This window comes from Rhinopithecus roxellana, chromosome 20, assembly GCF_007565055.1.
Source record: "Rhinopithecus roxellana isolate Shanxi Qingling chromosome 20, ASM756505v1, whole genome shotgun sequence".
In the NCBI taxonomy this organism is placed as follows: Eukaryota; Metazoa; Chordata; class Mammalia; order Primates; family Cercopithecidae; genus Rhinopithecus; species Rhinopithecus roxellana.
The window spans coordinates 1,374,642-1,399,372 of NC_044568.1; the positions used below are offsets into that span (position 1 = coordinate 1,374,642).

General features: G+C 38.7%; 1 protein-coding gene across 2 annotated transcripts in view; it reads left to right on the top strand.

Annotated features, from left to right (window-relative positions):
- Positions 1-6,323: 6,323 nt before the first annotated feature.
- The window catches only part of RBBP6 (RB binding protein 6, ubiquitin ligase), a 32,636-nt gene continuing 14,228 nt past the window's right edge, over positions 6,324-24,731 (top strand). For both annotated transcript variants that reach the window (XM_010367874.2, XM_010367875.2), the window contains exons 1-7: positions 6,324-7,542; positions 12,396-12,495; positions 15,196-15,232; positions 19,783-19,827; positions 21,873-21,961; positions 22,080-22,176; positions 22,568-22,707. In XM_010367874.2, coding sequence (XP_010366176.1) covers positions 7,377-7,542; positions 12,396-12,495; positions 15,196-15,232; positions 19,783-19,827; positions 21,873-21,961; positions 22,080-22,176; positions 22,568-22,707 — 674 coding nt within the window. In that variant the 5' untranslated portion in view covers positions 6,324-7,376. The remainder of the gene's footprint in view (positions 7,543-12,395; positions 12,496-15,195; positions 15,233-19,782; positions 19,828-21,872; positions 21,962-22,079; positions 22,177-22,567; positions 22,708-24,731) is intronic.

Genomic DNA, 24,731 nt, shown 5'->3' on the forward strand with positions numbered 1-24,731 from the left:
GGCGCCATTGCACTGCAGCCTAAGTGACAGAGTGAGACTCTGTCTCAAAAACAAAAAAAAAGGAATAGGACAAGATGGGCACGGTGGCTCATGCCTGTAATCCTAGCACTTTTGGAGGCTGATGGGGGAGGATCACTTGAGCCCAGGAGTTTGAAACCAGCCTGGGCTACATAGTGAGATCCCATCTCTACAAAAAAAAAAGTACCTGGGTGTGGTAGCTGGAGCCTGTAGTCCCAGCTGCTTGAGAGGCTGAAGTGGGAGGATTGCTTGAGCCCAGAAGGTTAAGACTGCAGAGAGCTATGATTGCACCATTGCACTCCAGCCTGGATGACAGAGCGAGATTCTGCCTCTAAAAAAAAAAGAAAAACAAAAAGGAAAAAAAAATGAAATGAGACAAAATGCAAACAATTGCTGAATCTGAGTAAAGGCTAAATAGGGGTTTCTTATGTTCTTGCTACTTATCCATAAGTGTGAAATACTCCAATCGAAAAGGTTGTATGATTTCACCTATGATTCCAACTATATCACATTCTAGAAAAGGCAAAACTATGGAGACAGTAAAGAAATCAATGATTGCTTGGGGTTTGGGGTGGAAGGGAGGGTTGGGGAAACAGTAGCATAGGAGAGCCAGGGTTAACACCTTATTGATTGATTGATTGATTGATTGAAACAGAGTTTCACCCTTGTCATATAGGCTGGAGTGCAATGGCCCAATCCCAGTTCACTGCAACCTCTGCCTCCCAGATTCAAGTGATTCTCCTGCTTCAGCCTCCTGAGTAGCTGGGATTGCAGGTCCACGCTGCCATGCTTGGCTAAGCTTTGTATTTTTCATAGAGATGGAGTTTCACCATGTTGGCCAGGCTGGTCTCAAACTTCTGACCTCAGCTGATCCACTCGCCTCGGCCTCCCAACGTTCTGCAATTACCGGCATGAGCCACTGCACCCGGCCGGTGTCACCATTTTAAAACAGACTCCATCTTAAAACTATCAAGACACATTCCTTGCTGGTCATGGCTCATGGTCATATGATGTTTACAACTGAAGAAACAGCTTAGTAATGCCTGCAAGGACAAACTCCTCCAACAACAAAATGTCCAGATGTCCCAGTCTCACATAACAATATATGCTTTTACGATCATTATAGTCATGCTTTTTGATATACTTATGCACTAAAATGCCAAGGATGAATTTCTTTAAATCAACAAGGTAATAAATTTTGTTATGCTGTCAGCCCACTAGCACGTAGACATAGCTTAGCTTTTACATAGATAAGACCCCTATATTAGAAGAGGTTAAAATAAAGACAGTGCATGCCTCCTCTTGCTTTCTGAGGATGCCCTACTCTGTAACGGAGTAGCTTTCAATACACTATCTCTTCTCACTGTACTCTGAGACTCACCCTGAATTCTTTCCTGTGCCAGATCCAAGAACCCTCTCTTGAGGTCTGGATGAGGACCCCTTTGTCCAGCAACAGGACGGAGGGTTGACTAGGAAGGACACAGGGGAATTTTAGGGCTTTAACGGTGGACATATGTCACTGTACATTTGCCAAAATCCATAGAAATGTACAACACAAAGGGTGACTCCTAATATGAAATGTGGACTTTAGTTAATAATGTATCAATACTGACTCATCAATCATAACAAATATATGACATCAATGCAAAATGTTAATAATAGTGGAAGCTGTATGAGGGGAAAGGGGCATATGGGAACCCTATACTTTCCACTCAATTTTTCTGTGAACCTGAAACTGCTCTAAAAAAGAGTATATTGTGTACCAACAAAAATTAAACATTAAAAAAATTAAAATAAGGCTGGGCACGGTGGTTGACACCTGTAACTCCAGCACTTTGGGAGGCCAAGGCGGGCGGATCACTTGAGGTTTGGCGTTTAAGACCAGCCTAGTCAACATGGTGAAACCCCGTCTCTACTAAAAATACAAAAAACTAGCTGGGCGTGGTGGCGGGCGCCTGTAGTCCCAGTTACTCGGAGGCTGAGGTGGGAGAATGGCGTGAACCCAGGAGGCAGAGCTTGCAGTGAGCCGAGATCGCGCCACTGCACTCCAGCCTGGGTGACACAGCAAGACTCCGTCTCAAAAAACAAAACAAAACAAAACAAAACAAAAACAATATATTTCACAGTGAAAAAGGGAATACAATGATCTTCGTTCTGTATTATACCCTGTACACCAAAAAAAATCAAATAGATTACGGAGTTTAAAATTATGAAGCTATACATAAACTAGAAGGAAATATAGCAAAAAAAAAAAAAAAAAAAAATCTAAGATGAGTGCTGAGTGGGCTACAAGCCATTTCTCCAAGCAAAAAAAAAAAAACATAAAGCGAGAAAGGTCAATGGACTTTGTTTGGAGACAGATTCTCCCTTTGTTGCTTAGACTGTAGTGCAGTGGCACGATCATAGCTCATCGCTGCCTCAAACTCCCCAGCTCAAACTATCCTCCCACCTCAGCCTCCCAAAGTGCTGGTATTACAGACGTGAGTCACAGCACCCTGCGGATTGATGGACTGTATTACATAAACTGCAAAAAAAAAAAAAAAAAAAATACCCCAACAACTGGAGGCTGAAATATTAAATAAAATAGAGAGGCAACATGAAAGCAATCAACTCTCTGGAGAAAATACAGTGTGATGTAAGGGACGTATCTACCTTCTGTGAATTGGACTGAGAACACAGAGGCTTAGAACCTGATGATGGTTCTGCTGTTGGTGCTTTTTTTTCTTTTTTTTTTTTGAGACAGAGTCTCACTCTGTCACCCAGGCTGGAGTGCAGTGGTGCGATCTCGGCTCACTGCAACCTCTGCCGCCTGTGTTCAAGTGATTCTCCTGCCTCAGCCTCCTGAGTAGCTGGGACTGCAGGCGCCTGCCAATGCGCCCGGCTAATTTTTGTATTTTGAATAGAGACGGTGTTTCACCGTGTTAACCAGGAAGGTCTCGATCTCCTGACCTCGTGATCCACACACCTCGGCCTCCCAAAGTGCTGAGATTACAGGCGTGAGCCACCGCGCCCAGCTTTTTCTTTCTTTCTTTTTTTTTTTTTTGAGATGGAGTCTCGCTCTATGGCCCAGGCTGGAGTGCAGTGGCAAGATCTCGGCTCACCACAACCTCCGCCTCCCGGGTTCGAGTGATTCTCCTGCCTCAGCCTCCCCAGTAGCTGGGATTACAGGTGAGTGCCAATGCACCAGGATGATTTTTGTATTTTCAATAGAGATGGGGTTTCACCATGTTAGCCAGGCTAGTCTTGAATGCCTGACCTCAGGTGATACGCCCGCCTCAGCCTCCCAAGGTAATGGGATTACAGGCATGAGCCACTGCACCTGGCCTTGTTGGTGCATTTTTAAGATTAAATTCAATATATAAGCATAGAACAGCTTCCCTGGGACCAGCCACAAGCTCAGGCCTGTAACCCCAGCACTTTGGGAGGCCAAGGCGGGAGGATTGCTTGAGGTCATGAGTTTTAGATCAGCGTGGCAGCATAGTGAGGCTCTGACACCACTGAAAAAACTAAAAAATTAGCCGAGCATGTTGGCACAAGCCTGTAGTCCCAGCTACTCAGGAGCCTGAAGCAGGAGGATTGCTTGATCCCAGGAGTTTAAAGTCACAGTGAACTATGATTGCACTGCTGCCCTCCAGTCTGGGTGACAGAGCAAGACCCAGACTCCAAAATAATACTACTGATAATTAAACAAACAAAAAGAGAACAGCCTCCATGAAATAGACCTCATTCCAACTTCCTGAGCTTGAGTAGTTCACTACAGACAGCAGGCAGGCAGAGCTCCTTGGATCTCCCAATTCCTCTTGCTGGAACTGAACTTTTGACATAAGAAAATAAGTTAAAGGGTCTACTAACTGTCTATGGTCAGTGATATGAGGCTATATTTACTGGGTTTGAGAATGACAAAGGTTTGAAATCCTGGGACATGGGAGCTCCAGAATTGTAACATTATGGGAAGATTAGACAGGAATGCTTCATTCACTATAGGATAATACAAAAGGCTTTTTCAGGGCTTACAAAACTATTGGTAGGAGAGAGAAGTGGCAGGGAGAACAGCTCCATATTACCCAAGGAAAAGGGCAAAATTTACAGTTCAGCTTACTGAAGAAAAAATAAAATAAAAAGATTTTGTTTAAAAAAAAGAAAACTGCAAAATGAAGATTAGTAAAGGAATTTAGTGAAATGGACCAAATGTAGCATTGTGTCAATTATGCAACTCAAGTCATAGGCTTATTGGGGGTGGTTAATGCATTTTGACCTGTTTGATGTGATATGAAGTAAGGCCTCTGTAAGTGAGAATATCAAAGTTGAACAAAGCTCTTGGCAGATTAGAACAGTTGGACCAATTGACAACATTCTTTCCAAGGACACTCCCCCTCTGATTACGTTAGGATCCACTCTATCCTATCCTGAGGCTGTGGCCCGCTTTGAGATCCATGATGCACCAGGCTGATTAAATTAGGTATTCAGTATATAAAGCAGTCGGCCAAAGACAGGCGAAGGGAATAGATTCACCGTTTCAGAGTGAATGCCATGATGGTTTGCAATTTTCTGGTCGAGTTTTTCTTTCACTAGAGATAGCCCTCGCCCTTTCATTCACACAGAGGCTTTTAAGAAAAAGCAACCAACCTAAAGAGGACATGACAGCAAGAAATTTTTGGTGAATTAACAAAGAGGTAAAAGTGGAAGAAACGTGTTATATATGAAAAGTACTGATGTGTGTGGTTGAGTTAAATTGTATTGGTGTCTCTAGAGCTGCCCTATGACTGTGGCCAAAATTTTATTGCCACGATATCTCTATGGATCACGTAAAAATGTATCCAGTAATTCAGCACGTATTTATTGAGCACCTACTATGTTCTAAGATCTGAGGATACAGCAAAAACAAAGATAAAGATAAGATCCCTATTGTCAGCTGAAGGTAGAGGTTGGGGGAGACAGATAATTAAAAAGTAAATATATAACTGTCAACTATCTGTAAGTGCTAGGAAGAAAAGACTAAAGGGATAGAGAAAGATCGCCATCTTATTCAAAAAAGATGGCCTTAGGAAGGCTTTTCTGACAGGATGATGATTAATTTTAAATCAAGTTCAGTAAGAATTTGGAGTGTGCTTTCAGGAAGTCCCTGGGAAACTGCTACTTCTTGGCTATAGGATCTTATTCTCAGTTGCCTAAATTCATTGAGCCTCGCCTGTAAAATTCAGACTGGATGAGGAACATGGATTGTAAACGATAGTTATTATCGTTTATGAATGTAATTTTATTATATTATGATTTTTTCTGAATGTAATAACGTCCCCATGCCTGAAGGAAGAAAATTCCAATCTACTGAGGGGGGTTCTTGTCACTGTTCCTGGCATTTGCGCTTAGGAATGGAATTGGGACCCCGCCACTGAGTAGGCATTCCCTTCTGCAAATTCAGAAAGTACATGATTGCTAGCTTCAGTTCCATCATCTGTAAATCGGAAATAATGGTCATGTTGACCACGTAGGGTTTTTGTTGTTAAATTGACATTTATTGAGCCACAGTTATTAATATTTCGGTGCACTAAGCCATGTCAATGCACCGGCATGGTCATAGACTATGGATTTATTTAATCCATAACAAACAAGTAAACAAAGTACTATTTTTAATGGCATTTTACAGCCAAGGAGACCCAGGCACAGAGGGGTTAAATCTAGAGCCCCACAGGTAGGGATCCAACCCAGACAACGTGACTGCTGAGCCTGGCAATGTTATTATGCGATCAGCCCTGTGCCTAGCACATAGTAAGAGCTCAATAAATCTGTATGGTGCTAGTGGCTGTTGTCAGTTCTTGGCAACGGCTGCTCCACGATTTCCACTTGTGAAGAGTATAGGGTAGCCAGTTTATTAGGGGAGCAGAAGCTAGGGAGCGCTTGCATAGCAACCATAGTTTTCTGCTTAGCAACCATAATGCTCACTTAAATTGGGAGGCTTAGGGGAGCTGACAGGACCTGTGGGGAAGGGGGAGTTAGCTGGCCACCCCTAGGCAAGCCACTTTGCAGTGGAAACTGCACGCAGCCCCGGCAAGGCGAGCTCTCCCCACCGAGCCTCCCTGTGAGCCGTTCCTCCCGACGCGACAACCCCCCTCCCTTTTGAAGCAGTTGGTTCCTCCCGTTGTCTCGGCTCGTTCAGTTTCCGCGCTCTGGAGTCACAAAGCGCGGGGTCACGTGGGCGGGCCGTGCGCTTTGTGACGTCACAGCCCCGCCCCTTGGCCCGCCTATCGGCGCACGCCAGCCCCGCCTCGCGCGCGCCGCCCGTGCAATCCCTGCTTAAGAGACCCCGGAGTGGGGCGCTCGTCCGAAGCCAGGCCGCGTCCGCCATAGTGCCTGGCTTGGAAGTGTCGCCGCCGCTCGGTGAGGGCCCCCGAGCGGCAGGGGGCAACACAAAAAGGGAGCCGGAGAAGCCCTGGCCGCTGCCCGGCAGCTTGCGGGCGTGTTCTCCCGGTTCCAGGCCTCAAGGCGACGGAAACGAAAGGCGAGCGAAGCGCGGAGGATCCGGCGAGAGGAAACGTCAGGGAGCCTCGGCGGTGTCCCCGGGGTCCGCCGAAGCCACCCGACCGCCGGCTGGGGCCCGGGGTGGTGAGGAAGTGCTCCGAGGCCTCGCGGAGGCCTTGTGCCGGCTTTGTGTCCGAGGCGGCGGCGGCGGCGGGGGGAGGCGGAGCCGGGGGCGGCCTGCGGGAAGGCCTCTCCTCCGCCGACCGCGCGTTTTCGGCCTAGGCCGCGGGGCCGCTCGTGGCCTCCGGGGAGCAGGCGCCAGGGGTTTGTGTGCGGTGGGGGCCTGGGCCTGGGGAAGCTGACGCCGGTCGTCCGGAAGCCAGGAGGAGGCGTGAGGCCGCTCGTGGACTCCGGGCCTAGGCCCTCTCCCCTCAACCTTCTCCCGGGGCCTGGGTCACCCCAATCCACGGAGAGAGAGACCCGCCGGGAGGTGCGGCCGCGCTATGGACCCCTGACCCCGTGGGGTCGCTCGGACTCTTAACGTGTGGACTGACCGCTACTGACTGCACCGTCTATTCCCCCGTCTCTGCCGGCCCCTTAGCATGAGCGAGGGGGACCCAGCCGGGTGACATTGTGCCCGTTGGCGGATTCTCGATTTCCCCTCTTACCCGTCCTCGTCCTCCTCCTCCCCCATGAAGTGATTCTGAGTATCGGGGGGGCTCTGGATGATTGTTCTGACGAACCCCTGCTTGTGGTTGGGGGGTATTTAATCTGAGGCTTTAGGGTCCTTCGGTGTCTTTTAAGTGTTTTGTGTGTACATATTTTGCTCTTAAAGTTTATAAATATACATATATTGAGAGTGTCCACGTCTCCTCGCTGAACCTTAGGAATCCCTTGGCACCATGTCCTGTGTGCATTATAAATTTTCCTCTAAACTCAACTATGATACCGTCACCTTTGATGGGCTCCACATCTCCCTCTGCGACTTAAAGAAGCAGATTATGGGGAGAGAGAAGCTGAAAGCTGCCGACTGCGACCTGCAGATCACCAATGCGCAGACGAAAGAAGGTAAGGGCCGCATGGTCTTAAAGATATTTGCTGGCTGGAGAGAGATACTAGTTAGAAGGTGCCTGGCAGGAAGCTAACCGCCATTATGTCTCTAGTGGGACTGTTCGTTCTAGTACTTTGGATACAGCTTTCATTGATAGCCAAGGGTTGCAGCAGCTGGCCTTGGAGTTTCTCTGGTTTATTTTATTTCTGCATACTTGGGTCATCTGTAACAGGCTAACCCAAAACGTGGAAGCCTGATTATTCTTTTCGCTGTTTTTTTAAAGTGAGGGAGGGAGGAGAGGGGGATAGCTATCTAGACTCTTTGGGTGCTTGTCTTGGGGCGTTTTCTAACTTATTTTCCATCAAGAGGGAAGGAGAGCCTGTGCAAGACTTGTTTGTTCAGTCAGCCAAAAAAAAAAAAAAAAAAAGAATTCTCCAACCTAACAACATTGTGGAGTTTGATGGCAAATTTTACGTCCTGCCTTCCTCCCTCCCCACATTTATTTATTTGGAGTTGCTTGCCTGTGTTGTGGAGAAGGGATCTGAACTTTAGTATTTTTGAGGATTTAATCAGTGTTGGAATTGCTTTTGGATCTTGAAATGTTCTGATGTCACCGCTCTTGTGTGTCAGCTTCAGAATTAGTGACTACTCTTAAGATTTATCAATTCGATGAAGATCAAAAGTACTGATTTTTTTTTTAAGTGGTAGTTGCTAGATTTTACGTGACTGTTGATACTAAGGTATGAAAAATAGGTGGCTACCATAGAGTACAAATAAGCCACTGATAAGAATCGTTAGATTCTTTCTCCTTTTCAAAAGTATTTGATAATATTGGGAACTTAACAGTAGATGAATGTGACAGGCAGTCTTTCCTGACTCTGAACTTGTTTTGGTTTCTTTTTCTCAAATCAGTAATGCTGATGTGTGTTTTTTAGCAGTTCGGTGTTCTAAAAGTTACTGATGGGATGAGAAGTGAAGTTGACAATTAGGTTAGGGTATTTTTTTAGTCACTGAATTTTTATCACACTTAAGGTGTGACATGGATTCTTTTAGTTGAAATGGGAGGTCCCCCACTTCCAGCCTGTAGTTTAGGTAGAGTAAATCTTGTCATGTAGACCAGTTTTCCATTTACAATGCAGACCTAAGTATAATTGTATTAGATTAAGGAACAGCGGTGCTGGCGTATCATGACTCAAAAATATTAAGGAAGAATTTTATTTGCTCAAATGATATTATGTGAAAATACTGTCTGCCTCCCCACCTTTTAAAAACAAGTATCATACCATTTGATAATTGGAGCTATGTGTAATCATCTGACTAAGGAGAGGAAAAACTGATGGTGGTCATGAACAGTTGAGAAATAGCTTTATTTAAGTGTCTCACAAGCATCCCTTAACTATAACAGTCATATTTCACAGAACAGATGGGTTTATAAGAAGTTTGGGCCATCTTGATATATTGAGTATTTATGAATGAGAGGAGAGACAATATGAATGGAATTAAAGGATATTAAGATATTAATTTTTATCGTCATATATTCAAGTTTCATATTTTACTGGAGTATTACACAATTGAATCATTAGGGCTAGGCGTTATCCATCTTTTCGACTGAACAATTGAATGCAACTTTTTTTGTTTTGTTTTTTTCCTGTAACAGAGTCTCACTCTGTCACCCAGGCTGGAGTGCAGTGCCACCATTTCAGCTCACTGCAACCTCCACCTTCCTGGTTTGAGCTATTCTCATGCCTCAGCCTCCCAAGTAGCTGGGACTACAGGCGTGCGCCACTACACCCAGCTAATTTTTGTATTTTTAGTAGAGATGGGTTTTGCCTTGCTGGCCAGGCTGGTCTTGAACTCTTGGCCTCAAGTGATCACCCACCTCAGTCTCCCAAAGTTCTGGGATTACAGGCATGTGAATGCAACTTTAGACTAGGTAAGTTATAGTTGAAAGAATCCTGTCCAGAAATTTAAGAGTTTTGTGACTTTGTGTAACCAATTTTTTTTTCCTAGTCAAGGAAATAAATGCTACGTAATTCAAACCCAGAAAGCCAGGGAAGTGATTTGCCCAGCACATTTTCTTTTTTATATTTATGTGAGCTGCCCTTTATTGGAGAAAGCTTTGATATTAGGTTTGTTAAGAAAAGGGAGCTTTGAGGGAGAAAATTTGTTTTTTATGCAGTCCTCAAATTAAGAGAGAAAGATATATTGATGGTAGCTACTTAACTAGTTTTATGGGGAATAGTATCCAATGTCACAAGGCAGTTGAGTAGAACGCCACTTGATTTTCGCACTGATACTCAACATATTTACTAAAGAAAACTAGAGTAATCTTTTTTTTTTTTTTTTTTTTTGAGCGAGACAGATCCTCACTCTGTTGCCCAGGCTAGAGTATAATGACACAATTTCGGCTCACTGCAGCCTCAACCTACCAGACTCAGGTGATCCTCCCACCTCAGCCTCCCAAGTAGCTGGGACTACAGCCACACACCACCATGCCCAGCTAATGTATTGTATTTTTTTTGGTAGAGATGGAGGTTTTGCCATGTTGCCCAGGCTGGTCTCCTGAGCCCAAGTGATCCTCCTGCCTTGCTCCCAAAGTGCTGGGATTATAGGCTTGAACCACTGTGCCTGGCCTAGGACCCTTAAATCTTGATAAGACTAAAATGCTTGGGTCAGAATTCCATGTGTTTTAGACAAGAATCCTGCTTGTTTCTAGACTATATTTCAAAATGAATCTCAAGTAATCTTTGTTATATATGAGAAACGTTTCTACTTTTCTGCACACCGACCCCTAAAAAACAAAACATCCTTCATTCTGAAATTAAAGTGTGAGAGGTTTGGAAGCTGAATATGAAAGTTTATAAACCACTCTTACTATATTTCTAACTCTCCGTTTCTCAGATTCATCTTGTTTTTCATTTCATTCATGCCTTTCATGTCTGGGGTCAAAAAAACTGGCAAGCACAAAGGGTCTTTTGAAGCCAACAGACTACTTGTTAAGGAGGTATTTTAAATGAAATAACCTCCTAAGTGTCTTTACTTTAATACCCCTAGAAAGATACCTTGAGGGGTAAGAAATCATCATTGTAATTCAGGTATTTAAAAAGTCAGTTAGAACATCTGTTTTGAAGGGCATTGAGGCACCTTTTAGTTTGACACAGTACTGTGCTAATCAAATTAATAAGCTGTCTTGGAAAGCTCTTGTGAGTGCATTGAGTTGTTACCTATTCAGAAACTTCCTGTCAGGTGTTTGACACTGTTTTGTTTCTAGAATTAACTTTAAAAAAATCTAGTCACCCCATACTCTCAGTTTTTCTGAATCAAAGCTTTCATGGAATTTGGGACTATCATGAACTATCCAAGATAATGATTATAGTCCTACATTGGCATGCCTAAATCTAGGAAATTGCCTACGTCTTATTGAATACCTGTGAGATACCACCTTCTATTTGAAGTATATAGAAAATAACCCTTGCCTGAACAATTTCATTTATAACAAGGAGTACTATTAGCATTATGACTAAATTAATATACATTAAAAGCCGGATACGCCTACATATGTGGTAAGCGTAGTAATCGGAAGAACAGAGATAGTCACTTTGTGCAGAGTAACTTTAAGTGAAGCAAGTAAACTTAATGACAATAAAAAGGCCTGGTTAGGTGATTAAAGGAGATGGATACATTTTTGCATCTTCAAGATAATTTTTCTTTTTGGTAGTTTTACAGATTCTTTCACCATAGTTAAGGTCCAGTTTCTTAATTTCATTCTTATAAAAGTATTGCAAATAGCCCAAGGAGTATAAAAATAGGATCCATTCATCTCCCTCTTGGTTTTCCCAGAAGGTGACATCACTGTTTATCCAGTGGCTGTAGCCAGGAACCCAGGGATTCCTCTGGCCTGATTCCTCTTTCTCCTTCATCTCCCCAATATTCGGTCCATCAGCAAGCTTTGTCAATCCTACCCGAAAACATTCTGTCTTAATTTCTCTCTGTCACATCCTAACATAGGTCATCATTATCTCTACCTGGATTGTTTAACAGCCTCATTATTAGTTCCCTGGTTTCTACTCTTGTGTTCCTACAAGCAGTCTTTTTTTCTTTAACAAAAAGCAAATAATCACTTTGCTTAAAATCCTTCAGTGTCTTCCTGTTGCACTTTAAAACAAAATATAAATCAGTGTGTGGTATATACCTTTCTATCATTCTTCTCTTTTATTTTCTTAGGCTCTTCAAGCTGTTTCGTGTCATTTTCCCACATGCTTTTCTTATCCTCTGCCTGAAATAGTCCTCAACCAGTTTTTTCCCCGTATCTGGCTGGGTTCTCAGTCCTTAAGGATCCAGTAGAAGTTCCTCCAAGGGACTTTCTTGGAATCATCATGCTATCTGAAGTTGTATTCCATTATTCATTCCTTGTTCGAAAACCATTTTCTCTTTATTCATAACATCATAATTTAATTTTTAGTCTGTCTTCCTCAGTAATAATTTCTGTGAGTGCAGGGATTGTAATACTCAACTAATGTTTAGGGACTAGGAGAGACAGAATATCTTCATTCTAAATAGCAGCTTTTTCTCTGCTCACATGTTCAGCATTTCTGACTAAACTAAAGAATGACAGTGTTACTGAGATTTGGAGTTCCACAAAAGTAGAGGTGCCAGAGCCAAGAACCTGCTGATGATATTTGTTGTCCTTTGAAAAGAAGCCCTCTTACAGCTTTGGATGTTTGTTCTGACAATATCAGTAATCTAGTTGCAAGGAACTTTTAGTTATTATATTTAAATTTCCCATGAAATTTGTATTTGAAGTTTTCTTATTCTTGGGTACTCACCCAAATCCCCAAATGGAAATTCGATTCTGTCTTTTTATTTACAGAATATACTGATGATAATGCTCTGATTCCTAAGAATTCGTCTGTAATTGTTAGAAGAATTCCTATTGGAGGTGTTAAATCTACAAGCAAGACATATGTTATGTAAGTATCAAATCTCGTGTATTTCTCAAAATAGACTTTTTTTAGTTTGTTTTTTAATTTTGTGAGAGAAAACTTTATTTTAGAACTGAACTTACTACTTTAACCTTAATGAATACATTTTCTCAAGACTGTGAGGATAGTGGGTTTCTTTGTTCGTTTGTTTTTTATATCCTCCCCCAGTTAAATTGACTTAGCCTGTGGTGAGAATGGCCATTATTAGGAAAAATTTTTTCTCCATTTGGGCAGTGCAAAGTAATGTAAATGTCTTGTCATTTACAAAGACAAGAAAGTGATATTCAGATTATTTCTGTGCCTTTCTTTGACTGGTTTTTTTTTGAGCGTGTTCCTTCGGTTTTCTTCATCACAAAAATTTAGTATGGTAGACATTGGTCCTCAATATTTTGACAGCATCAAGAGTATTCAGCAATGCTAACATTTACTCTTTATCAATAAGGGGCTTTGGCTGAGAGGCATAAAGTATATAGGATTTATAATCATAGGCACTGAAATCAGGCTTAGATTTGACTCCATTTACTGCTTCATACCAGTTGTGTGACTTTGGACCTTGGGTAAGTCTCTGTGCCTCAGATTCCTCAAAAATAAAATAGGGATGTGAGTACTTAACCCTAGAGGGTTGTAAGAATTAAATAGTGTCTGGCACATGGTAAATGCACATTATTGGAGTAGGAAGAGAGCAGTCTCACAACTAGTCCAGAGCTGATGGTCACTAACCTGGGACAGGATTAAAACCTTATATCCTTAACTTTCTCTGCTTTCTTGCCGTATCAATAGTGATAGCAGAAATATAATATGTGAAAAGGGCAGCAACATAGGTTATTTAAAGAGTAGTGATTTTCACTTAGGATTAGGTAGTTTTGTTTGAAATGGAATAAATTGTTTTGAGTCAATGAAAAATTCTAGAATTTGCCAGTGCTAGGAAATGGAAAGTGTTCTTGAAATTAAGGTAAAAATAAAGTCATTTCTTGGAGCTTTACCTCATGTGGGCAAGTATTCTAAGATTTTTCTCATTAGTTTGTTGTAAAGTTACATTCCATATCTTAACATTTAGAAGTCCTTTTGTGCAGTATCTTCTGTATAGTAACAGCTTTAAAAAGCCGAGTACTCTCCTTGTTGTAATTGCCAAGTGAACTTTTAATGGTGTGTGTTCTTATCTTTAAATGATTCTAAGAACTATAGAAGAATTATATTAGGTTTTTTTTGTTGTTGTTGTTGTTTTCCCTGAGAGGGAGTCTCACTCTGTTGCCCAGGCTGGAGTGCAGTGGCGCAATCTTGGCTCACCGTAGCCTCCAGGCTCAAGCAGTTCTCCTGCCTCAGCCTCCCAAGTAGCCAGGATTACAGGTGTCCACCACCAAGCCCGGCTAATTTTTGTGTTTTTAGTAGAGACTAGGTTTCACCATGTTGGCCCGGCTGGTTTCAAACTCCTGACTTCAGGTGATACACTGGCCTTGGCCTCCCAAAGTACTAAGATTACAGGTGTGAGCAACCGCACCCAGCCTAAGAATTACAAATTTATGGGGATAATTAATTCCTACAATCTAGTGTGAAGTTTTACTTTAATTTACCAAGTGCTTTTTAAAAAATGGCAAACATCATTTCTGTAGATTTTTTGATAGAAACTCTTAAGAAAAGAATTACTTGAAGTACATGGCAAAATAAGTTGCCTCTTACACAGAATACTATGTTAATTTACAATATATAGGATTCTGTTTGTAATAAATTTGCCTCATAAAATGCATCTGGTTTTTTTTTTTTTTTTTTTGAGCAAATAACTAGAAAATCAAAGCTCAGCTTTTTTTTTTTCAAATTCCAAATTATACACAAACCTATAAACTGTTAGATGCTAAAATTTCTGTATAGTCAAGATACGTTAAACTTGAAGCATTAAAAGGTGTATCTAGCAATTCAACTCCTTCCCCGTTCCTGTGTCGATTAAAGTAATTTCTTTTGGGGTTTACGTGTGTGTTTTTTAAACACCAAATTTTCCAGTTCTACACAGCCATTTAAGTCAGTTCTTTTAACTAAAATATGTGTTTTTCTGGGAGTGAGAATTTTTGTTCAGTTTTTTTTTTTTTCTTTTTTTAAGAGATGGGGTTACTATGTTACAGCCCAGGCTAGTCTCAAACTCCTGGGCTCAAGTGATTCTCTTACCTTGACCTCTTGTTCAATTCTTGATTGTTGTTTCAAGGCATTTGAAAAATGAAAATAGGTATCAGCCTGGCCTTCCAGATTGGAAAATTAGTTTTGGGAGCACAGCAATTTCTCAGGGATCCAAATTACAGATGTTAACAACAGTGGTCTTCCTGATATGTGAAAATTTACCTATTCAGAAACTGGGAAATTATGTATTTTAATTTTTCAGTGTATTAAGAATAAACCACATTTCTAAACCTAAAATCCCTATACTACCTTTCAGAAAACATTTGTTTTAAGTGGCACGGTATACCTATTTTCGTATTCCCTAGTATGGAATTGTTTCCAAACCACAAATCTATCTTAAAACTGTTCAAAGGTGGTAAAGATTAATCAGAGTAATTCATTCAGAAATTGGCTGTTGTTAAATATTTATACCAAAGGAAAATTATGTTCCTAAAAATGTATTATTGAAGATAATATGTTAAAATTTATTAGCACAAAAATTCATAAATAGCTGTTAATTTTGGTTTTTATTTTGTTTTTTAGAAGTCGAACTGAACCAGCGATGGCAACTACAAAAGCAGTATGTAAAAACACAATCTCACACTTTTTCTACACATTGCTTTTACCTTTATAATGTAGCAGTGAAGTAAATCATTTTAGAACTTAATATCCAACTGATCATAGTACATATTGTAAATAAAATGTATTTTGATGACAGCTCAGTTGAATATGGATATATGTGGCATCATTTGCACACTTATTTTGTAGAAATGGGTAATTTGTGCCCGTAACACTGTTTCATATTAAATATGATAGCATTCTCCCTGTATGACACTGTGTTGTACAGTTAATGTATGATCCTTTTTAGATCGTTTAGGTTTTACACTAATGAACATGATGACATGTTCTACATTTGTCTGTCTATAGTTAGTATTTTGTATGTATGTACAGGCTGTTGTGTGCTTTTTGTTTCTTGCAATAAAAAATGTTTGGAGTGTATATTTTGCCATTTTCACGTTGTATCACTTAGTTTTTGTTAGTTTTTTTTTTTTCCTGCCTGATTTATGGCTTCCAAAAATGCATTAGCAACATGCAAAGCTTATATTGAAGTTTGATGCTTTCTCCAAGTTCAAACACATCATAGAAAAGAGCTTTCCAGAGACCATTGATGCAGCTTTATTATTTAGTCGTGCTTTATTTGGCATTTTGAGCTCCTTCTTTTGTTTACATCTGTACTATAAAGTGATACCTGAAACTGGGGCCCCCTATGAATATATAAATGTCTTAGTGATTTTCAGTTTATATAAATTTATTATATTGTTTTCAAAGTTGAATGAGATCTTCTACTTCTATCTAGTTAGTGCAGATGTCCAAATTAAAATATTTCCCTCTTTTTCATGAGATACTAAAATGCTGCGTTAATTGTAGGCTATTGAAAGCTGTAGCTTATCAGAGGTAACTCCCCTTAACCAGGATAACTGGTTTGAAGAAAGTTAAGCTTAATTTTTGTAATCACAGATTAACTTAATTTGTGATATCATTTTAACTTTGAGCTCTTAAGTAAAAAGCAGCATTCCTAAGTTGTGGGGTGAAACATCTGTTTCATAACACAGGTCTATCATAATTGGGTTCTGTAAATGTAATGGTTCTCTAAACATTTTAATGCCCAGGCTTGATATTGTACACAATGCAAGATGTCTAAAATCTTCATTTAGAATTCAAGGGTATTGCTTGCTATTTCACATTATATACTTTTTAAATACTATTGCTCTTTGTATATGAGGCATTTCACTAATCTTGGATCATTGGATCTTAAACATGATAAAATAGAATATCTGAACATTGGACTTGTTCTTTAGAGTTATATGGCCTTTAGTTCTTGTGGAACTAAATACAGTGATTCTAAGGTCAAAAGTCTTAGTGTTTGGGGTTTTTTCCCTCTTTTTGGATATGGGTTTTTTTTGTTTTTTTTGTTTTTGTTTTTTTTGTTTTTTTGTTTTTTTTTTTTTTTTAAGCATAATGCTGTAAAAACTGTCCAAGCTTATGTTTTGCTGGTGATTGGTTTAAAACTGATTTTTATGTATCCAAATGCTAGCGTAAATTAGATTGACTATCCTGGTGACTGTAGTAGTTAATGTAACACATTTTGTATAAAGTACAGTTTATATAGTATTTAAACTAATTCAGATGAAGTTTTATTTCTTGAAAACAGTTATTTCCTTTTTGTTTATTAGCATGTGTATAAACACAAATCACATGTTCATAAATAAAGTTAACATTCTTTTAGCCTTGTGTGTTCCGGCATGTCTGTATTACATTTATAAGAAGCAGTTTATTTAAGCTTATTTAGGTTTCTCTTTTCTTTTCTTTTCTTTTTTTTAATACTTTAAAAGTGGCTTTAATTTTTAGGTAGAATTATTGAAATAGAGATATTAGATACCCTGTTGTCCCCATCATTTATTTGCTTGGGGTGCATTTGCTGGCATTTAGGATGAGAATATATTTATTCATCAAGCATAATTAGTGCCCATCTTAGGAGATTTAGAATCACGTGGATTGTACACATTCACAAAAGCAAAGTAAATAGAGGCGCTAAGCCAAATTTTTCTTATCCTGATTAGTAAAGTGAATATATAGTTTTGGTAATGGAAGCGAACGCTAATCACGGATGGATGACTGTTTCCATATTCCCCAGTCTTGTTTTTAGTCATCCGTCCATGTTGATACCCCAAAGCTGGATGTTCTTCTTGCTAACTAAATATCAGAGTTGCATTTCATAGGATCCTTTAACTTCAAAAAGCAAGTATAATTAGCATAAAAGATTTTAGATCCTTGCTCCCCAAAACAAGACCCCTAATTAGGTAGGTGGGTTAATTTTAATGTCAACAATCTGCATCAGTCAGTTTTGTGAGGACTTTAAAGTGGCAGTTTTTTTTTTTTACCATTAGTATCTTACCAAGAGTCACTATTTTTATTGATGTTTAGTAATACAGATTCCTAATCATTTTTAAACCATTCTTTGTCAACATTTTTTGCTCGTTTCTTAATACCTTGCTATATATAGAAAACATTTGTTTGCTTTTCTAAATTTGAGGTAAACTTGACTTTTTTGTGGACTATAAGGTATTTAGGGGCAATAGTGATTATTTGGTAAAAAGGTGATTTAAGTGCAGTTGCGTATCTAAAACCACTTCAAAGTCAATGAATATATAATACTAAGTTGGCGGAAAGCTTAAAAGCACACAAAAGCCCAGCATAAAAACAAAAAGGATACTGTATCTTAAGTGTTAGGGGTGGGAAGACTTTTTTTTTTGTTAAGTTTTTAGTTCCAGTGGTAAGAAAGTTAATATAATTGTTTTCTTTCCAAGGAAATCATCAGTATTTGTATTCTATTCTAGATAGTAATGGGCTATTTTTAAAGGCTGTTTATTTTATTCGTGAGAAATGTAGTATAGATGATGGTTGACAGCAATTTGTCTAGTCCTTGTTACTTAAAATCAAATAATTCCTGGTTGATATAAAATCTTTAAAATAGATTGAGTAGGTCAGAACTTACTTTAGATAAAAAGAGAGTATGTATTATTTAGAGTTTTTTTTCTACTTACCACTTGAGATTAGTTCTTAAAGGAAAAAAATACTTTAAAGCTGGACAAAAATGATAACCCACTGGCAAATTATGTTAAAATGCATTAGGATGTGGGATTAGTGCATCATGAACTCTTTTATAGTCAGTTCCTTAATGTGGAGCAAAGAAACTTTTGTCTGAATAAACATCCCAGTAATATCCATCAAACTAACTTTTAAAACCCTAAGATATTTGTGAGATGTGTCTTATGTTTAGCCAACATTATTTTTTATTTACATTTATTTGCTGTGTGGGCATTGGCTAAGAACTTCATATTGAGACTGGTTACATTTCTCTTTGGGGCTCTTAAGTCATGTTGCTTTTATTTTAAAACTTTTAGTTCTCTGGAACATAGAATACCTGATGAAGACTTTTTTCTTTGATCCAGACATCTTGTTACATTCTCCATTTTAAATGAAGAGTTCTGACGTTACAACATGTTAAATAAGCAACCCACTTACTACATAGGAAGCTGTAGGGAAAGCATATCTTCAGGATTGTTTACTAAAGATTCTTTTAAAAACTAATATTTAAATCATTTCAGAGGATCAAATGAACAAAAGTTAGTGTTTAATTTAAAATACATTTTAATTTTTATTTTATTTTGAAAGATAAATGTTTTATTCCTCCTTGCACACAACAGTTTATGAAGGTGGCTCACTCCTGACTTCATACATCTTTTACACAAAGATGCCTCTTCAAATATGCCCAGTTATCTCCCCCACTTCAGTGTTGGAGAATTGGCAGTTAGTGAGTGGAGCAGAATGCTTAAGACTCATTAAAATACATTTTTTAAAGCCTTCTTATATCCTTTATATGTACACTTGCTCTGTGTGATTAAATTAACTTTCTTCAAATAATAGAGTCCACCATAATAAGTGATAGCTTTGTTGGCCTTCTCCACAGGGTGCTTTTGTTTTCCCTTTTTTTGACTTAACATCTTTGCCCTTATAAAGTTGTGGTTTCTTTGACAAGAAGCTATTCTTACTCTCTGTATGAGAGAATAAACAAGCTTCACTCAGACTGAAGTGTATGTTTTCAAAAATTAAAGAAGTAGCAATTATATGGGAGCTGTTATGTATTAAAGCAATTACCTAAGCCCTTAAAGAGCTGTTTGTTTTTACAATGTTGTATAATGGCCTTGCAGGAAAATTAGATTTCTTATTCTCTCTTCCAGTGTACATTGTCTTGAGTATTGTCAAATTTAGAGACCATAGAGAGACATGGGGCTTAACACTCTGAACAGATTTTCTGTGTGATATTTTTCCCCATTTTTTCATTTTAATTGAGCCCCTTTTTCCTCCCTTCCAACTGCTAGCCTTTTATAACTGTGTGAAATATCTAGAGAAGAATGAAGCAGGCTGAGCTACATTTTCAAGCTTAACATTCTTTAGAAAACTAAGAAAATGCCCAATATTTCAACATTAAGTCAATAGGGGCTAAATGATCACTTTAAGATGTTTTCAGTTTGGAACTTGAATGTGTGTTTAATTTTTTGTGAACAGATTGATGACTCTTCCGCGTCTATTTCTCTGGCCCAGCTTACAAAGGTATATATATATTCTTGAAAATATAAGTTTTTTTCTAACATCATATTTTTTTATGTGGAACGGTTTTTTAAGAGGGGTTGGGGGAGGATATATTTTGCAAAAGCATTGTACATATTATTACTATCCTGTAAAGAGTAGTTGCTGTTTTGAGAAGATAGGGGAATACTTTGTCAGCCTCAGCGTATTGGAGTATTGTTCATCTTCAAGACAGAAGAAACACTTGAAGCTACACTTAATTTTTTTTTCCCTCATACGTTTTGTTTAATTATACATTGGAAACTAACAAGGTTCTGGAGGAATTTCCTGCTTTTGGCTATAAATTATGTGGACCTTTTTTAAGCAGCCAAAACAGAAGATTTCCTTTACACGGACGATTGCATGGTTATTTCTTGAATATTTGACTTGATCCCATGAAGGTCAATATTTTAAATGTGATACAGTTGTTTCTTTATGCTATAGACTTGTAGTCTGTCTGCATTAGAAAAAGTTTTGAACAACCTAATTTGTTTGAACACAGACTACATGAATTGTGTAAGTGTGTAAAGCTGTTTGCAGGAATATACCAATGTGTATGTTTGGCAGAGGGGCAAATTGTTACCTCCTGAATCACTGTATATGCAATGTTTTGCGATAAGATTGCTGCATTTTCTGCTCAACAATGTGTATCTTCTGTTTGGGAAAGCACTAGTGATGGATTACTTTTTAAAGCAATACATTTAGCTTGCAAATTGTGCCTTTAAAAAAAAAATAGGCAGACTTTTGAGGGCCAAGAAGGAAGCTGTCCAGTTTTCCAAAAATCCTTTTTCCCTGCTATCAGAAATGTGAAACCAAATTTAGCAACCAAGATTAATGAAAAGATGGGTTTTCCATTAGTGCTGTCCCTATCTTGTCCTTGGCTTTGTTATGTCCTTTCCCCTAGACTGTATCCCGACAAAATGTCCTAGTAACAAATTGCTTTTTAAGCTCCTGTCTGGGAAAAGTAAGCGTTAAAATTGATTATTCTAAAACATAAAGTGGACTAAAGCCATCCTATTTTACAATTTTCTAATGCAAAGTGGTTTAGTATAGAGTTAACACTTAGAAGTTTATAGTTTACTGTTTTTATTCTTATGTACTGTAAGGACCATATTTGAGTTTTTGGTCTATTCCTACCATTGTTTCTTTGCGGGGAGGAGTTGGGGAGGTTTGCGGGATTGGGTTTTTTTTTGTTTTGTTTTTTTAAACTACAGGTATTTGTAAAACAGTGTTTGGGTTCAAACAAATTAGTTGTTAAACATCTGTAATCCAGTTTTCTGTAAATGTTGCTGCTGTTCTAAGCTCTGTTAATGTTAAGCATTCTTTGTATATAAAATTACAATAAAATGTTAAAACTGGTTGCTTGTTTTGTGGATGAATGTAAAGACAACCCCCAATGAATGGCTGATATGAGTGCTAAATGCCTGAAGATTCAACTTACTAGAAATCACTCCCTTAGACCCTGCTTATATCTAGACCTTGTATATCATACCTCAAAGATGAAATTCATAAAACTTACCTGAAGAGTTTAATTTAAAATTATAATGCTCAATGCACATCTTTTGCACTTGATTTGAAACTAACATCACTACCTAAAGAGCCTTCTTCTAATACCTGCTGCATAATATGTTCAGTCATTCTACCCCCATCCCTACCTCCACATTGTAAGTATAAATTATAGTCTTAATGCTCTGACACTTGAATTATTTTTAAAACATCAAGTGTTTCTATTCTAACAATATCAGTCTTTAACTTGTAGAAAATTAGTATGCAAGTCTTAATGTAAGGTACAAACAGGGTCTAAGGTTTGAGTGCCCCCAGAATGACTTTCTTCAGCCTTGCGGACACCCAAACATCATGTAATTACCTAAGGAATTCCCAAGTGCCTCTTCCAGGTTTTACGTGTAAATAGCTGTTTTTATGCAAGGTTAGTTAGATACTGCTCTTTACAGGATGAGTGGTGTTGTCTTTGGCTGTGTGGTCTTAAATGTGTTTCTAATGTGTGTGTCAAATAATTACCTGTTAAACAGACTGCCAATCTGGCTGAAGCCAATGCTTCTGAAGAAGATAAAATTAAAGCAATGATGTCGCAATCTGGCCATGAATACGACCCAATCAAGTAAGTTTCCTAAATATTTTATACTAATAGGAACTTTTGGGGTGGGTTTTCCCCCCCAATCAAAAGCACTATTTTTGCGAAGTCCTCGTATACATGTAATTTTTTTTCCCCCTTTTAGTTACATGAAGAAACCTCTAGGTCCACCACCTCCATCTTACACGTGTTTCCGTTGTGGTAAACCTGGACATTATATTAAGAATTGCCCAACAAATGGGGTAAGTTCAAAGCAGAAACTATGGTATATCTTACCTTTTTTCCTTTGGAATTGTTTCTTAGCTATCTTATTTTTCTTGGTTAATACTGCCTTCTGTAGACAATGGCAAATGAGCATGGTCTCTGGAGCCAAATTTGCCAGGCTTCACATCTTGGTTCTGCCACTTAGCTGAGTGAGTTTAGGCAAGTTACTTGATCTCTATAAGCCTGTTTTTTCTTCTCTAAAATGAAGATAAAATAGTACTTACCTCACATAGCAGTTACGAGGATTAAATGAGATCACATATGTAAAGCACTACAACTAATAGAGTAAGCACTGTATAACATTAGCTAATTTATTAAATAAAGGTAACTGCTTTTTCTCTTCCTCCTCTTCCTTTTTCCTCTGAATAGGATAAAAACTTTGAATCTGGTCCTAGGATTAAAAAGAGCACTGGAATCCCCAGAAGTTTCATGATGGAAGTGAAAGATCCTAATATGAAAGGTGCAATGCTTACCAACACTGGAAAATATGCAATACCAACTATAGATGCGTAAGTATGCAAATTAGGTATGACCTTTGGAGACTCCAGTCAGTCCCAGGGTATAGTGTTTTAATCTTGGGCTTGTAACTTGGCTACTTGGATTCCTTGAGAACTTTGTATACCAAGGTCATTAGTCTCTACACCTTGCATTTCTGTGAGGCTGCAGTCTGCTCCATTTAAAGCAAATTTAAAATGGATTTGGGGATTTTTGTTATCAGTGAGTGCCACTTCCCTTGTAGTCTTCTAATTTTTTCTTTTTCTGTCATTCCCTGCTTTCTTCCTCATTCACATACATACTCCCACATACTCTTATTATATATGCTACTTGCATTTTTAAGTGAACAAAACAGATTGTAATCATTTTGAGAAACAGGAGGCTTAAGAATAAAAGCTCTGCATGATGTTGAGGCAAATTTAAGTGTCAGGCGTAAATGAAATACTGAAGTAGCTTGAATAAGTTTGGATATGCCATGTGAGTCTTAAGATTCTCAGGTAAGGTTTATTTTATAAACCATTAGTTCTGATAAACTATAGCTCTATAAAACACCTTAATGCCTTTTTTTTTTTTTTTTTTTTTTTTTTGAGACCAAATCTCGCTGTGTCCCCCAGGCTGAAGTGCAGTGGCGCTATCTTGACTCACTGCAAGCTCCACCTCCAGGTTCACACCATTCTCCTGCCTCAGCCTCCCGAGTAGCTGGGACTACAGGCGCCCGCCACCTCGCCCAGCTAATTTTTTGTATTTTTTTAGTAGCGGCGGAGTTTCACCGTGTTAGCCAGGATGTGTTAGGAGTTTCACCACGTTAGCCTGACCTCGTGATCCGCCCGCCTCAGCCTCCCAAAGTGCTGGGATTACAGGCGTGAGCCACCGTGCCCGGCCCTTAATGCGCATTTTTAATGTCTATTCAGATTTATATTATGAACCAGTTTTTAATGAAATGGACAGACATGAAAATTTAGTGTCAGGGTTCAACTAGATAACTTCCCATTTTATCTGCTTTTATTAATGTAGTCAGTTACTTTTTGGATTACCTTCAACAGTTGTTAATTCACATGCTATACAACACAATAGTGAGTGTTCTTTGGACTGTCGTTTTCTAACTTTGTTGAGCATAAGAATCTCCTGAAAAAATATGTTAAAAGACTGGCCAGGTAGAGTGACCTTGGGCAAAAAAAAAAAAAAAAAAAAAAAAGATCCTGGTTGCCCTGCCCCCGATTTTGATTTGGAAGTTATGTAATAAGACCCTGATTCTACATTTTTAACAGGTTGTCCAGGAGATTGTGAAGTTAGGGGATCCTCAGGGCATCATTTTACAGAATAGGTGTTCCATGTTCTCAGTGACAAAAAATATATATATATATGTGTGTGTATATATAAGAACAGTTTTCCTCGGCTTCATGCTATAAATATTGTTGAAGTGTAGTGTAGTGAGCAGGTGGGGATGATGATGAAAATAGCTATGCTGTAGAATGGTATTGAAAAGATCTTGTGTTTTTGAATATGTACTTTAGTAAATAGTGTTTTCGTTCACAGATAAGAATGTTTTCCTTAACTCCCAACCCTGCTCACTTCCTCAACTTCACCCCCATCTATTTTTTATCAGTCACCATCCTGTGTTTTTGTGGTTCATCATTGAACAGTTTGTTGTTATGCTGTTTCTAATTCAGAGACATTTCATAGGTGTTTCCAAACAACTTTAGCTTGAAATTGATGATTTTTACAGACACAAGAGCAGACCGCTTCATCTCTATTATGTAAACTTTTTAAATAAAAATTTGTGTCGGAAAAATTAATATCACCTGTAAACCCTAACTAATAATTAACTTCATTGCTTTTGAATGCTGAAATACAAATGCCCAATTGTGCCAGACACACAGCAAATACTGGGGAAAGATGGGAATCCAAATATTTTAAATGAAACTTTCACCCTCTTCACTAACACCACTGATAAGCAACTCAGACTCTTCTTCTGTTTCTTTTTCTATCCTCTGTTCTCCTCTTTTTTTTCTTTTTTTTTTTTTTCTTTTTTCTCTCT